The 13,562-nt window shown below is 35.1% G+C and overlaps 1 protein-coding gene across 6 annotated transcripts in view; it reads left to right on the top strand.

The window, feature by feature from the left end:
- The window catches only part of LOC148604034 (uncharacterized), a 128,027-nt gene extending 115,119 nt beyond the window's left edge, over positions 1-12,908 (top strand). For all 6 annotated transcript variants that reach the window (XM_088547758.1, XM_088547757.1, XM_088547755.1 and 3 more), the window contains 3 exons: positions 1,344-1,399; positions 10,693-10,775; positions 11,715-12,908. In XM_088547758.1, coding sequence (XP_088403884.1) covers positions 10,701-10,775; positions 11,715-12,629 — 990 coding nt within the window. In that variant the 5' untranslated portion in view covers positions 1,344-1,399; positions 10,693-10,700 and the 3' untranslated portion in view covers positions 12,630-12,908. The remainder of the gene's footprint in view (positions 1-1,343; positions 1,400-10,692; positions 10,776-11,714) is intronic.
- Positions 12,909-13,562: the final 654 nt, after the last annotated feature.

The following is a 13,562-nucleotide window of genomic DNA, read 5'->3' as shown; positions in this document are numbered from 1 at the left end:
GTAATTTTGTTTTTACCCTTATTCACAATCCTAGACCAATAAAAAATGTTTTCGCAAGGTATTTTTAAAAATATTTTTACACTTCCAGACCAATGTTTTCGCAATGTATCATGTAAGATAAAAATAGGCATTATTAAAATCAAAAACATATGAACATTATGAAATTATTTACCATCTATGTGTTTATTAAAGTTTAAAACACATAAATGTAAAACTACATGTACGATGTAGCAACCAATATATTAGAATATTTCAGAACAGACATACACTATATCATCTATTATATTAGTTTCGTTTCCCAAGTCTATTTCCGAGATATACCAACAACAGAGATGAATATTTACGGCAAACACGATCATTCGTGTATCGTGCTTCGTGCAACGTGTTTCGTGTGGCTTTCGTGAATCGTACGCGCGTGTACGTGTTTCGTGGGAATTGTGTGCGTGTTTCAAGTACTTCGTGTGTTTGGGATTTGGAACGTTACATGCTTCAGGAGGAGTATCTGTATCGACTTTAAGTACAGCTTTTGACTTGACTTTGACTTCCGTTTGCATTTTGTTTTACAGTAAAGGTTAATTCATTGATTTCATTGAATTATCGCCATATAACTGTTTTTAAATTTGATATAAACTAATTGTCATTTTCATTTCTGATTTCCAAAAAAATATTAAAAAAAACACAATACACAAGTATATAAAAATAATGGTAGTGAAAATTGAAGTTTAATGATTTTATTTCAACTTCGTTCTTACATTTCACTTTTATCTTTCTATTAATTAACAGTGATAAAGATACAAACAACGAATGTTTTGTTAAATTTACATTTAGAAGTCGATCATTGTTTCATTGTACGTTTTTCATATGTGATGTTCAAATATTAAAACATTTGTAAAAATGCATATTACATGATAAACAAAATAACGCTAGTTTTTAAAGCCTCGACCTCCCTATCGTCATTGTGATATTTTCTGTCTCGACTTCAAAACTACGATTATTCTGTATTATTCCTAGTTATCATATGTAGATAATATTCATATGTTTAATAAGATGAATCCATAAATGGAACAATATCCTCATGTTAACAATGGAAATCTAAGCGTCTTGTAATTATAGAACATATCAAATACTTTCTTTTTTTCTAAACATGTAAAGCATATGATTTTATGCACATGTTCTACATTCTGAATTCATGAATTCTATGATTTTGTACAAAATCTAATCAGAAGTGAAGTATATGAAATAAACAGTTACGTGTCATTATTACTTAAAAAACATAATTTTCGTCTTGTCTATTCACTTGTAAGATCATTAAACATTTAGAAGACCTATTCTATATCTTTTAGGATTGCTGCCTGCTTCTATCACAATATACCAGAAACAAGAAACAGTATTGAAAGAGGTAGGTTTAGAGCGCTTTAAAACCTGGTGTTATCCGTCATTTTTAATCGGAAATGCCTGTATCCAATCAAGATCTTTGTCGTTGTTCTTTCCTGTTTTTGCCTTGTTTTGTATCATTTTATTCCGTCCGTAATATCATAATCAGGGTGTTTACTGTATACCAAATAATTGATGATTTTTGTTGTGACTTGCCTTAATGTTGAAGAGTAATCATAGGAACCAAGGTTAAAGCGGTAATCAAAAGTATGTAATCCAGGGACAAAGACCACACATGGAAAACAGACATACACAACAAAGAACATAAAGTAACTAAAATCATACATACAAAGTAACAAAAGTAAATGAGCAACTCGGACTCCACTAAAATCTGGGAACATGGACCAGGTGCACCGGTAGGGTAAGCGTCCTCTGCTTTTTTAGAAACACCCGCCGAGTTGCTCATAAAAAATCAAGTCTGGGATAAACAAACGAGGAAAGGAAAACTATGACGCGTTGAATAAATCAGTTTTCATTGTGCTGATGGATACACCATAACGATCCACGAGTTCATGATGACGACCATAAAACTTCTGTAATGATGACTTCAATCTTGTATCAACATAACCCTGTTCCAGAAGCCTATTTGTTAGAGTTCTAGCGCGGTACAAAAAGTCTGCGTAGTTTCGGCAAGCTCTGGCATAACGTACGATTTGTGATATGAATACTCCATACGCAGGAGCCGAAGGGATGTTGCCACAGATGAAAGGAAAGTTGACAATTCGGAATGAAAAGTCATCACGTTTGTCGAAAAGTTTGGTCAATAGTTTTCCTTTACCATCGATTTGTAAGTGTAGGTCAAGATATGAGGCTGACTTCACAGTGTCTGTAGTATCCTTTATTTCAAGTTCTTTTTGGTAGATGCGATGTATCAAATCCTCGAAATTAGGGTTGTTTAAAGATAATACGTCATCTATATAGCGGAAACTGAGATTGAATGATCTAGCCAAACGATATTCTTTCTTTTTGATCAGATCAGCTATAAAGTCAGCCTCATAAGAGGGAAGGAATAGGTCAGCAAGTTAATGAGCACAATTTATTCCCATTGGAATGCCGATCGTTTGTTGAAAAACACGTTTACCACAAATATGTTGTCGATTAAAAATTCCAGCAATTTGTAAACATCTTTCCCTGTATATATGGAAGATGATTTGGAATTATTTCTTACACAGTATGAGGAATCTCTACCAAGAACTATACATTTGTATCTAGGTGTACCATCTTTTTTGGGAAAACAACGATGTATACTGTTTTTAAGTCGGGATTTTAACTGAGGGAATAGAAGTATACAGTGTTGTCAAATCATAGGTTTTAATGCTATTATATTCTGATTGTCTCCAAAAGATCTTTCGAATTTTTCAGGATCCACATTGAATTAATACCACTACGGGAGTAACAAGTGTTGTGGTAGGACTGCAGACCCTCTTTGACAGTTGAAGTTTTGAAAGAGGTTTGGTGGTACATTTTGCAGATCCAGCTATGAAACGTTATTTGTATGGATTCTTGTGAAGTTTAGGAATCCAGTACATAGACGGTAAATCACAATCATCGTCCTTGGTAGAGAGACCAACAGAGGATAGCACAGATTTATGGTTTTCCACAATCTCTTCTTTGGAGAGAGTGGTAGCAGTATAGGTCTTATCACTGCTATTATTTTCTACCTCTGATAATAAACATTGGATATAAATCGTTTTGCAAACAAAACAAATGTTGTTTTGGGCTTTGTCTGCTGGTAGGACAACATATTTGTCATGTATAATAGACAATGTTTTTGCTACATCGGGGTCTTTGAAAACTGAAGTAGCCTTGGCACTCATTGACCTACTTAAAACTTTCATTCGATTCAAAATTAAAGACCTCACGGCCTTTAACCACTCTGACAGAGAATCAATGTCCTCTTATTCTCGTTTTGTCCATTTTCTTGAATAGTCCTCGACGGCATCCATAAGAACTTTAAAGTTATAATTCCTATTTATGGAGCGTGGTTCACGGTACTTGGGACATTTAGAAAGGATATTACGCAGAGATTCGTTTTCGATTATGGTTAAATCTCCCGTAACGACGTGACAGAAGGACCATATTTGAATGGAGAGGTTTTGCAAGAACAGTCAGGTGGTTTAGCCTTGAAGTCCTCAATCTCGAGATTCTGCAATAGCCTTTTATAATTGAAAATTTTGGATGCGATGGGTGAAGTATAGGAATATGAAATGATTGGTATGGATTTGTCTTTGAAATATGGGGGAATTTTGTTGGTACCGTTTATGTGATGGAGAATGTTAGCCAAATTAATTGCATCTATACCTTTGTTGCCAAACGGTAGTGGAAGAAATGATCGTTTTTCTTCATCTTGACTTTTAACACAAACTGGTTTAAAGAGTCTGTGGAAACCAATATCCAAAATGATGGCAACAAGTCTGTATAATGATGAGGTGGGGTCAGAAACAGGAGTGTCAAGATTTATTTTGTAAAGGGAGTGTAGTAGAGTGAGAGGTATAGAATAACGTTTGGTTCTAATGAGATGAAGTCCAAGAGGTTTTTGTATGAAAGGAAGGAGACCATCTATGGAGACATCATGTAACGTAGGTGACGTATAGTGGCGATGGCCATGACTTCTTTCCCGTCTTGGATTTTTGTCAAATAAATTCATCACATTTATGCTATTGTTATATTGGCTTGAAAGGTTTCCTTTACTTTTGATGTTGTCATTTCATCCGTAAGGTATTGCAGTACCTAGTCTGTGTATCCAGTACTCCTCTCTTCCCCTACGATAGTTTTTACTTAGAACGGGACTGTTCGTAGGATTGTAATTTTTTTCTAAAATATGCACTTTCATGGAGATAATTGAATGATCTTGTTGATTAAAGTGTTGATAAACTGTCGGAATTTGGTGGTGTTAATTCCCGAACGATGACCGCACATTCTTTTATTTAATTGTTCTTGCGTTTCTCCGACATATATTAAACCACATAAGTTGCATTCTAATCCATATGTTAAGTTTGTTGATTTGAAACTTAAGTCATCGTGACTTCTTGTATGGAAGGTTTGTTTGTAAGGGAACTGGAGAAGTAAGGGTCGGTTATAAGAATGTTGCATGTTTTGCAATTTTTAATACCACATTTTGATATGGTACAATGTGGTTCGTCATCGTTGTAATCAAATATATCTTTTAAAGTGATGGAACATGGTTTGATAATTTTAAAATACCCAGAATTTTTGTACTGGAATAGATGGGCTGCAGACTGAACGTGTACTTTTAGTTGAATTGGTCGGGGACTTTCCATACTAGATGTGAGTGTGCTAAGATTCCCATCTGGGGACACCACATACTTACAAGACAACATAGTGTCCGATCTGCTGTCAGGTTCGGACCTTTTTATACTGGGCGACGTTCGATCCAGTTTTTCTTTTATTCCTCTTGTTAAAACCATTAATTTAAAAAAAAAATGTATTACTGGATTGATACCTTCGGGGACAAAATCCAAGAGCAGAGGTGTGAAAGAGTAATCAAGGAAACCAAGGTTATAGCGGTAATCCAAAGAATGTAATCCAGGGGCAAAGACCAGACATGGAAAACAGACATACACAACAAAGTACATAAAGTAACTAAAATCATACATACAAAGTAACAAAAGTAAATGAGCAACTCGGACTCCACTAAAAACTGGGAGCATAAAATGAATACATTTTGGAAAACGAGTTGTTCTAATTTTTTCTTTAACACGCTCTTGATTAAAAATTCGTTCTACGTGTAGCGTTTTATTTTTGTTCTTCCGTAGACTCGTCAGGTTGTTCCCTGTTCGCACCAAACAGACAATTTATTTCATTTTCACTCGTTGAAACTAAATTGGTTGCTGGAATATCGAACTTACTGTTGATAAAGTGGGAATTCATTTGCCATTGGTCATTTTGTATTCTCTGATTTTGTCTGGAACGAACGAGAAATATGGGTTATAGTCAACAAGGTTCTCTTTGATGTCAGTATTTTTTTTTCATATCTCGGCAATGCATCGGGAATTTGCACTTTTAAACAAAAAAACGGCTTAATCATTGACATCCATCGTTCTAATATAGCGTATTAAAATTTGATACAGTGGTTACATTCATCTTCGAATGAATTTCCTCTCAAAAAGTCAAAGCAATGTTAGATGATTTCTACCATGCGTAACAGTTTTAATTTTTTCTGTAAGAAACAGGTTTGAATTTCCGTGCAAATATTCACTTTGGGCTTTATCTTAGTTTTTGCGTATCGTATCCATAAATCGTCCAATTGGTTTCCCCTACTTTTTTCGCAACATAAATACCTGAATTATCCGTATTAACCTTTTCAGCTACGTGGTCTCTTAATTCCCTTGATTACTCTTTTACATTTATAGCACCTTTTGAATCCCATCAGAAAATGGAACTATTATAATCGCAACGACGATTGTACGAACTTTCGGAATAACTACGACCTCATTCGACGGATTTAATAATTTTATTGATACTTTTCGATTAAGTCGTAGAATTACCACCGACGTTTCCATCAACGGCCCTTTGCCATATGAATACTTGTTTTTTTTACACATACACCCTGTACATCTACAGTTACGTAATTTGGTGCTCTTGTAATCATGATTGTCTCATATTTAGGTTGTAAACTTAACCGTTTAGGGATCTTTACATTAGCATTATTCATCTTGTAATTTTTGCAAGATCTAGTACCATATTTTATATTCAATTACCAAAGTTTTTTCGGTTGGGCTGGTTTCCATGATTTTGCTGTATATTCATTTTGCATACCCATTGTCATGTTATTAAAACTGTCGCAATAGCCGTTCCTATTAAAATCAATCTTTTGGTGACTTTGCCTCTTACACATGTAACATTGGTCCCTACCAATCCTAAGAAGACTACCATCTTTGAGATGTATCTTTGGTGTTTATCTTAGAAATTGGTTGGCATTTGAATTTCCTCTCTAAGTTCAGAAACCTCTGATTTTCGGTCCAAAACATTCGACTGGCCACTACCTACATGAAAATCATCCTGACCAGATTTCTTGTCACTAACGCGCTTGGTTAGAATTTGGACTGGACAGTTTAAAGCCCTCTGCGTTTTACCATGTGATAGAAATTTTGAAAATTTTACTGTGCTTAACACACTAGCCCCATGACCGCTAAATGAACTACACTCAAATCATTTTGTTTGAGCCCCCTTTAGAGTTGAACCATGTCAATGCAGGTCCCCGGAGATAGAGATGAAATGCGGCAATCATGAGTTTATCGTCATATTCATTTAGCCTATGTAATGAGACAAACTCCTCAAACCCATCAAAAAATGTTTGTTCGTTTTCGTGCAAGTATCTTAAAAAATCATTGCACCTTGCTAATCGTTCCATGATTGTGTGAATTATTTTTCAAACAAATAACCTACACATATAGCTATAAGAAATTGAAATACGTCACAGGTAGACGTAGACAATAATTGCAGTGATAAGACCTATACTACTTCCACGCTCTCCAAAGAAGAGCGCTCTTTTGGTCTCTCTACAAAGGACGATGATTGTGATTTACCGTCCATGTACTACATTCCTAAACTCCACAAGAATCCATACAAACAACGGTACATAGCTGGATCGGCAAAATGTACCACCAAACCTCTTTCAAAACTTTTAACTTCTATACTCACAGCTGTCAAAGAGGGTCTGCAGTCCTACCACAACACTTGTTACTCCCGTAGTGGTATTAATTCAATGTGGATCCTGAAAAATTCGAAAGATCTTTTGGAGACAATCAGTTCCAGACTATTTTCAGAATATACAGTCCCAGTATGGAATAAATCTCCCACTTGCCCCATACCCCAATGTCCCATACCCCATTCCTCATTGCCCCATACTCCTTTCCCCACTGCCCCATCCCCGATCCCCCATAGCTCCATCCCCCATTGCCTCATCCCCCATTGCCACATTACCATATTTCCTATTGTTCCATCCCCCATTCCATCGACTTTTTTCCGTAGTCAAATGCCTTTACCCATTCCGAAAAGAAATAGTAAAGTAAATGTTTGATCAAACACATATAATGGATAAGGATGGAATTTTTATTTTTTGCAATCAATATTGATTTTAGAATCTCGCCGGCGAGTTCGAGAATTACCGAAATCACGCGATATTTGCATTGTTTACATGTATTATCGACACTCAGAGCTACATGAGAAATAATCATGCATAATATTCTTAAAAATATAGATATATGTATAAATTGTGAATGAATTTGTTTTTTTTAAATTATTCTTAAAAATGTTAAAATTGTCCAGATAAGGTTTTTGTTGATTGTTGTTCTACATATATTTCAAACCAAATTCTTGAACATGAGATACTTTTCCAAATTAAATGAGTACCAACACATAAAATTATCTTAATGGTCTTAAATAATAGATGACGTATTATCTTTAAACAATCCTAATTTCGGGGATTTGATACATCGCATCTACCAAAAAGAACTTGAGATAAAGGATACTACAGACACTGTGAAGTCAGCCTCATATCTTGACCTACACTTAGAAATCGATGGTAAAGGAAAACTATTGACCAAACTTTACGACAAACGTGATGACTTTTCATTTAGAATTGTCAACTTTCCTTTCATCTGTTGCAACATCCCTTCGGCTCCTGCGTATGGAGTATTCATATCACAACTCATACGTTATGCCAGAGCTTGTCGAAACTACGCAGACTTTTTGGATCGCGCTAGAACTCTAACAAATAGGCTTCTGGAACAGGGTTATGTTGCTACAAGATCGAAGTTATCATTACAGAAGTTTTATGGTCGTTATCATAAACTCGTGGATCGTTATAGCACTTGAGATAAAGGATACTACAGACGCTGTGAGGTCAGCCTCATATCTTGACCTACAATTAATAATCGATGGTAAAGGAAAACTATTGACCAAACTTTACGACGAACGTGATGATTTCAGAATTGATTTATTCTACGGGTCATAGTTTTCCTTTCGTCGTTCGTCTACCCCGGACTTGACTTTTTATGCGGAACTCGGTGGGTGTTTCTAGAAAATGAGAGGACGTTCACCCTACCGGTACACCTGGTCCATGCTCCCAGTTTTTAGTGGAGTCCGAGTTGCTCATTTGCTTTTGTTACTTTGTATGTAATGTTTAGTTACTTTATGTTTTTTGTTGTGTATGTCTGTTTTCCATGTTTTTGTCCTTGGATTGCATTCTTTTGATTACCGCTATAACTTTGGTTCCCTTGATGACCCTCTTATACTTTGTGCAAACAAATGAACAAAAAAGTGCATTAATCAATATTAGCTTCTAATATGATTTTACACAAACAAGTAAACAACAGAAATATGCAGATGCTACCGGTAGAAAATGAAGAGATGAACTGAAATATTTTTATCCGATAATAGGAGCAAACACAAATTTCCAGATACGTAAAATACCGTCATGTGATAAAAATTACCATTCAAAATACAAATTAAACACTTAACATCACCATTTGTAATATTAACTTCCTCCTTTGTCTATTTCTTTTGACTACTATTCAGAGATTTTTCAGTTCGGAAATTTTGCTTTTTCCATTTATAATTCTAAGAAGCTGATCATGTATCATTAACATTTATAAACACTATTACTGATTATTAAATGACATTTTTTTTTATATCATTCAAGAAAATAACTGATACATAATGGTGAAATATGATTAATTATTTAAAACTTCTCAAATGAATCTAAACTTTGGACATTGGTTGTATTATTTCCAGTAACTTGTTTCCCCGTAAACATACGAACAATGTTGATCCTCGCCGTGCATGCTATGCATCTACATAGTACTGTACTAGCAAGTAAGATGGTAGATTTGCCTCACCCCGTTACTCTTCTTATACGTACTATATACTTGGTGTGGCTGTATTTGCATACTGCTACAGATCCACTATTGTCTTACTCGATACCATCAGAGGTTGTCCTATTCAGTAGCATGTACTAATGTTCGCGCTCTAGATTTACTTACGAGGAAGTATCACTCGATAAACGAAAGCTATATTTTATATAGCCTAGTTCGCCGAGTGGTCTAGAACGTTGCACTTAGTACAGGCGGTGTTGCCATAGATGTCAGATAAGAGAAGGGGTTTGAATCCCGCTGAGACATGACCAAATTTGCATCGCAAATTTGCAAGCTCGCATTGATTCTACAGTTGGGTTGTAGTTTAGACGTGATATGTGTATATATTCATATTTAATATATAAACGTCTCAAAATGTGACGACTCTATTCGCAACACTGCTCCATCGGATCAAATTGATACAGGGAAGATAATGTAAGCATAGAATAAAATGAAAAAAATTCCATTGATGTTAGAACTGTCAAATTTGCAAAGCAATTTTTTGGTCGTTTCCTCCGTGGGACTCGAACTTGTACCTCTGTGACATCTATGGCAACACCGCCTGCACAAAGTCCAGCGCCCGAGACCACTCGCCCTGCTAGGCTATATAAAATATAACTTTCGCTGGCCGGGTCATTCCTCCTTGTAGGATTAATTTAGGGCTGCCACTTAGTACACGACGTTTGGTAGTACAGGCAGCTGATCTAGGTGTTCTTATGTAAGATAAAGGATCAAAACTAACGATACATGTCACAAAAAATCGATATTATACAAATGTCTCTGAATGTTACAACTCTATTCGCTACCCTCCTCCATCGGATCAAATTGATATAGGAAAGATAATGTAAACTAAATGAAGGGTCTGAAAAATTCCCAGGCGGTGTTGTCATAGATGTCACAGCGGTACTAGTATAGAATAGTAATAAACGTTTTTTAGTTGTTAGACAACTTTTTAAGATCCTTTCCTAAATGATTTTCACCAGACAGGTTAGAATGCGGTTAATTTCTAATTACTATAAAGTAAATACAAGCTTAAATTGATTTTCAGCACATAACTTCAAGGAGATAAATAATAATCAGGACTTATCAGTCTTTCAATCGCCTTTAAAAACACAAAAAAAATCGAATTATAATTCTTTTCAGTTTGCCAATTTCACTATTGTATTTATTTTGTTACAATGATATGATTCTTTTGAATATGCGATTAAACTTTGTCTATACATTTGTGTTGTGAATGAAGAATACTACCTACTCTTTGCTTCAAATACTTTTGACATACGTTATTGAGATATACTTATCTAGGTCAATTTATTTGTTTCCCATGGTTGGACAATAAACTTATTGTATCAGTAAAACTAAGACTATTACATCTCATTAACAGGTAATAGAATGAGGAGAAGAACATACAGCTGGATATATTTTGGAATGTTTTTATTGGCTATACTGATTTATTTTAAAAATGTGGTAAGCTCTCATCTATAACACTTCACTGCAAACTAAGCAAAAGCAAACTGGACATCTTTAGCTTTGAAAATGTAAAAGATTATCACCCACCTTTTTATTATGTTTAAAGAGTAATCAAGGAAACCAAGGTTATGGCGGTAAACAAAAGAACGCATTCCAGGGACAAAGACCAGACATGGAAAACAGACATACACAACAAATAACATAAAGTAACTAAAATCATACATACAAAGTAACAAATGCAAATGAGCAACTCGGACTCCTTTAAAAAGTGGGAGCATGGACCAGGTGCATCAGTAGGATAAGCGTCATCTGCTTTTCTAGAAACACCCGCCGAGTTGCTCATAAAAAGTCAAGTCGGGGTAGACAAACGAGGAAAGGAAAACTATGACTTTACATTATAATGTACCTACATATTCATACTACATTGTAAGTAAAGACAACATGAATACAACTAGGAACATGATATTCATAATCCGGAAACAAACACTAAATCAAGAAAGCAGACAGAATACCACATATTATTCAAATTAATAAACAAAACAAAAATATACCATATATTATTCAAATTAATAAAAAAACAAAAATATACAGGAACTCAAAAGCAAATGAACAACTAGGAACCCTCTGGAAACTGCTCTACTACGCAACCTAATTTTCAAGAACAAATTGATTATTTAGCGTCAAAACCGCGTTTAAACAAAAGAGGAAATCTACGACATTGTAAACAAAAAAGATACAGCAATATTTTTATGTAAGTAAAAAGGTAAGTTTACCATAACTGTGAAGATGAAGTACATCTCAAACATTCGTATTCAGGACCTGAAATTATTTCATGATAAGATAAAACATTATATGATACTTTGAAGAAAAACTAAATTAAATGAGTACTTATGTTTTTCGTTATATGAATTCATAGTTGACTTTTCTTTATTAAAGGATCCATATTTACCAAATCCAAATATCGATGTCAATCTTTTGGGTATAAATAGAAGCGCTGGTGCTGATCTTAGAATCATAGTTCTTACTTTAAATCGACCAAAATCTCTTTTGCGACTACTTCGGTCGCTGAACAGTGCAAACTACTTTAATGACACCGTTGTTCTGGAAATATGGATTGACAGATCTTTAAGCGGAAATATTCATAATGATACACTTCAAACTGCAAGTGAATTTGAGTTTACCAAGGGCAAAAAATATATATATAAGCACACAAAAAATGTCGGATTGTATGGTCAATGGATGGGCACATGGCAGCCAACAGAAAGTACAAAAGAGATAACAATCATTTTTGAAGATGATGTATCTGTTTCCACTTATTTCTACCAGTATCTTAAAAATGTACATGAGAAATATAATCACAGATTGGACATAAATGGATTTTCGTTGCAGATTAATATTAAACATGGAAAACAAGATGGATTCCTAAATGTGTCCTATGATAATATTGTATTTTTATATCCAGTTTTAGGTACAAGCGGATTATCCCCTAAGAAAGAAAACTGGATAAAATTTGTTGATTGGTATAAGAAGGAAAATAAATATACTTTACCACTAGTTCCTAAAGTATTTAAACCTACGCAGTGGTATACAAACTTTATTCATGAAAAGAAAACACACACTATGTGGACAATATGGCATATACATTTCGCCAACCTTCACGGAGAGTGGACACTTTACCCTAATCTTAGATTTAAACGTGCTTTTTCTGTAAATTGGATGGAAAAGGGGCTACATTTGGAACAAACGATTCAACGAACAGATAATATTCAACTACAAAATCACTGGGACATGCGTTTGGACGACTTACCTGATGATCCTATCTTAATTGATACTGATGGTAATCAAGTTTGAGCATTCGTTGTAGCTTAATAAACTATCAACCAATGAAAGTTACCATTAAACTTTATTTTTGTAGATGTAATTTGTAAGTTTATTTTAAAACGAATTAGCTTCGAAGATTACGCTAAATTTTAGAAAATTTAATAAAGGGTTTCTGAACAAATGTGGTTGACTTAATTTTGACTTGAAAAAAGGCGTTTGCAGAATTATAAGTAGTCCTTTTTGTAATTTCAAAACGATTGTTTTGAAAAAAGAAAAAAAGAAAAAAAGAAAATTGTTTGTATAGAAAACACAATCAAATAAATCAAATCAAAAAGACTCAAGCCATCAGTACATCAAGCCATCGGTACATCAAGCCATCGGTACAACCAGCCATCAGTACATCAAGCCATCGGTACATCAAGCCATCGGTACATCAAGCCATCGGTACATCAAGCCATCGGTACATCAAGCCATCAGTACATCAAGCCATCGACACATCCAGACATCGGTACATCCAGACATCGGTACATCCAGCCATCGGTACATCAAGTCATCGACACATCCAGACATCGGTACATCCAGCCATCGGTACATCAAACCATCGGTACATCAAGCCATCGGTACATCCAGCCATCGGTACATCAAGTCATCAGTACATCCAGCCATCGGTACATCCAATCAGTACATCAAGTCATCAGTACATCAAGTCATCGACACATCCAGACATCGGTACATCAAGTCATCAGTACATCAAGTCATCGACACATCCAGACATAGGTACATCCAGCCATCGGTACATCAAGCCATCGGTACATCCAGCCATCGGTACATCAAGTCATCAGTACTTCCAGCCATCGGTACATCAAGTCATCAGTACATCAAGTCATCGACACATCCAGACATCGGTACATCCAGCCATCGGTACATCAAACCATCGGTACATCAAGCCATCGGTACATCCAG

The sequence above is a fragment of the Perna viridis genome, chromosome 10, assembly GCF_037379345.1.
Source record: "Perna viridis isolate PV_CMFRI_1.1 ecotype Kerala chromosome 10, ASM3737934v1, whole genome shotgun sequence".
NCBI lineage: Eukaryota > Metazoa > Mollusca > Bivalvia > Mytilida > Mytilidae > Perna > Perna viridis.
Note: the sequence above shows the minus strand (reverse complement) of the source record. Positions and strands in the feature narration are given on the sequence as shown.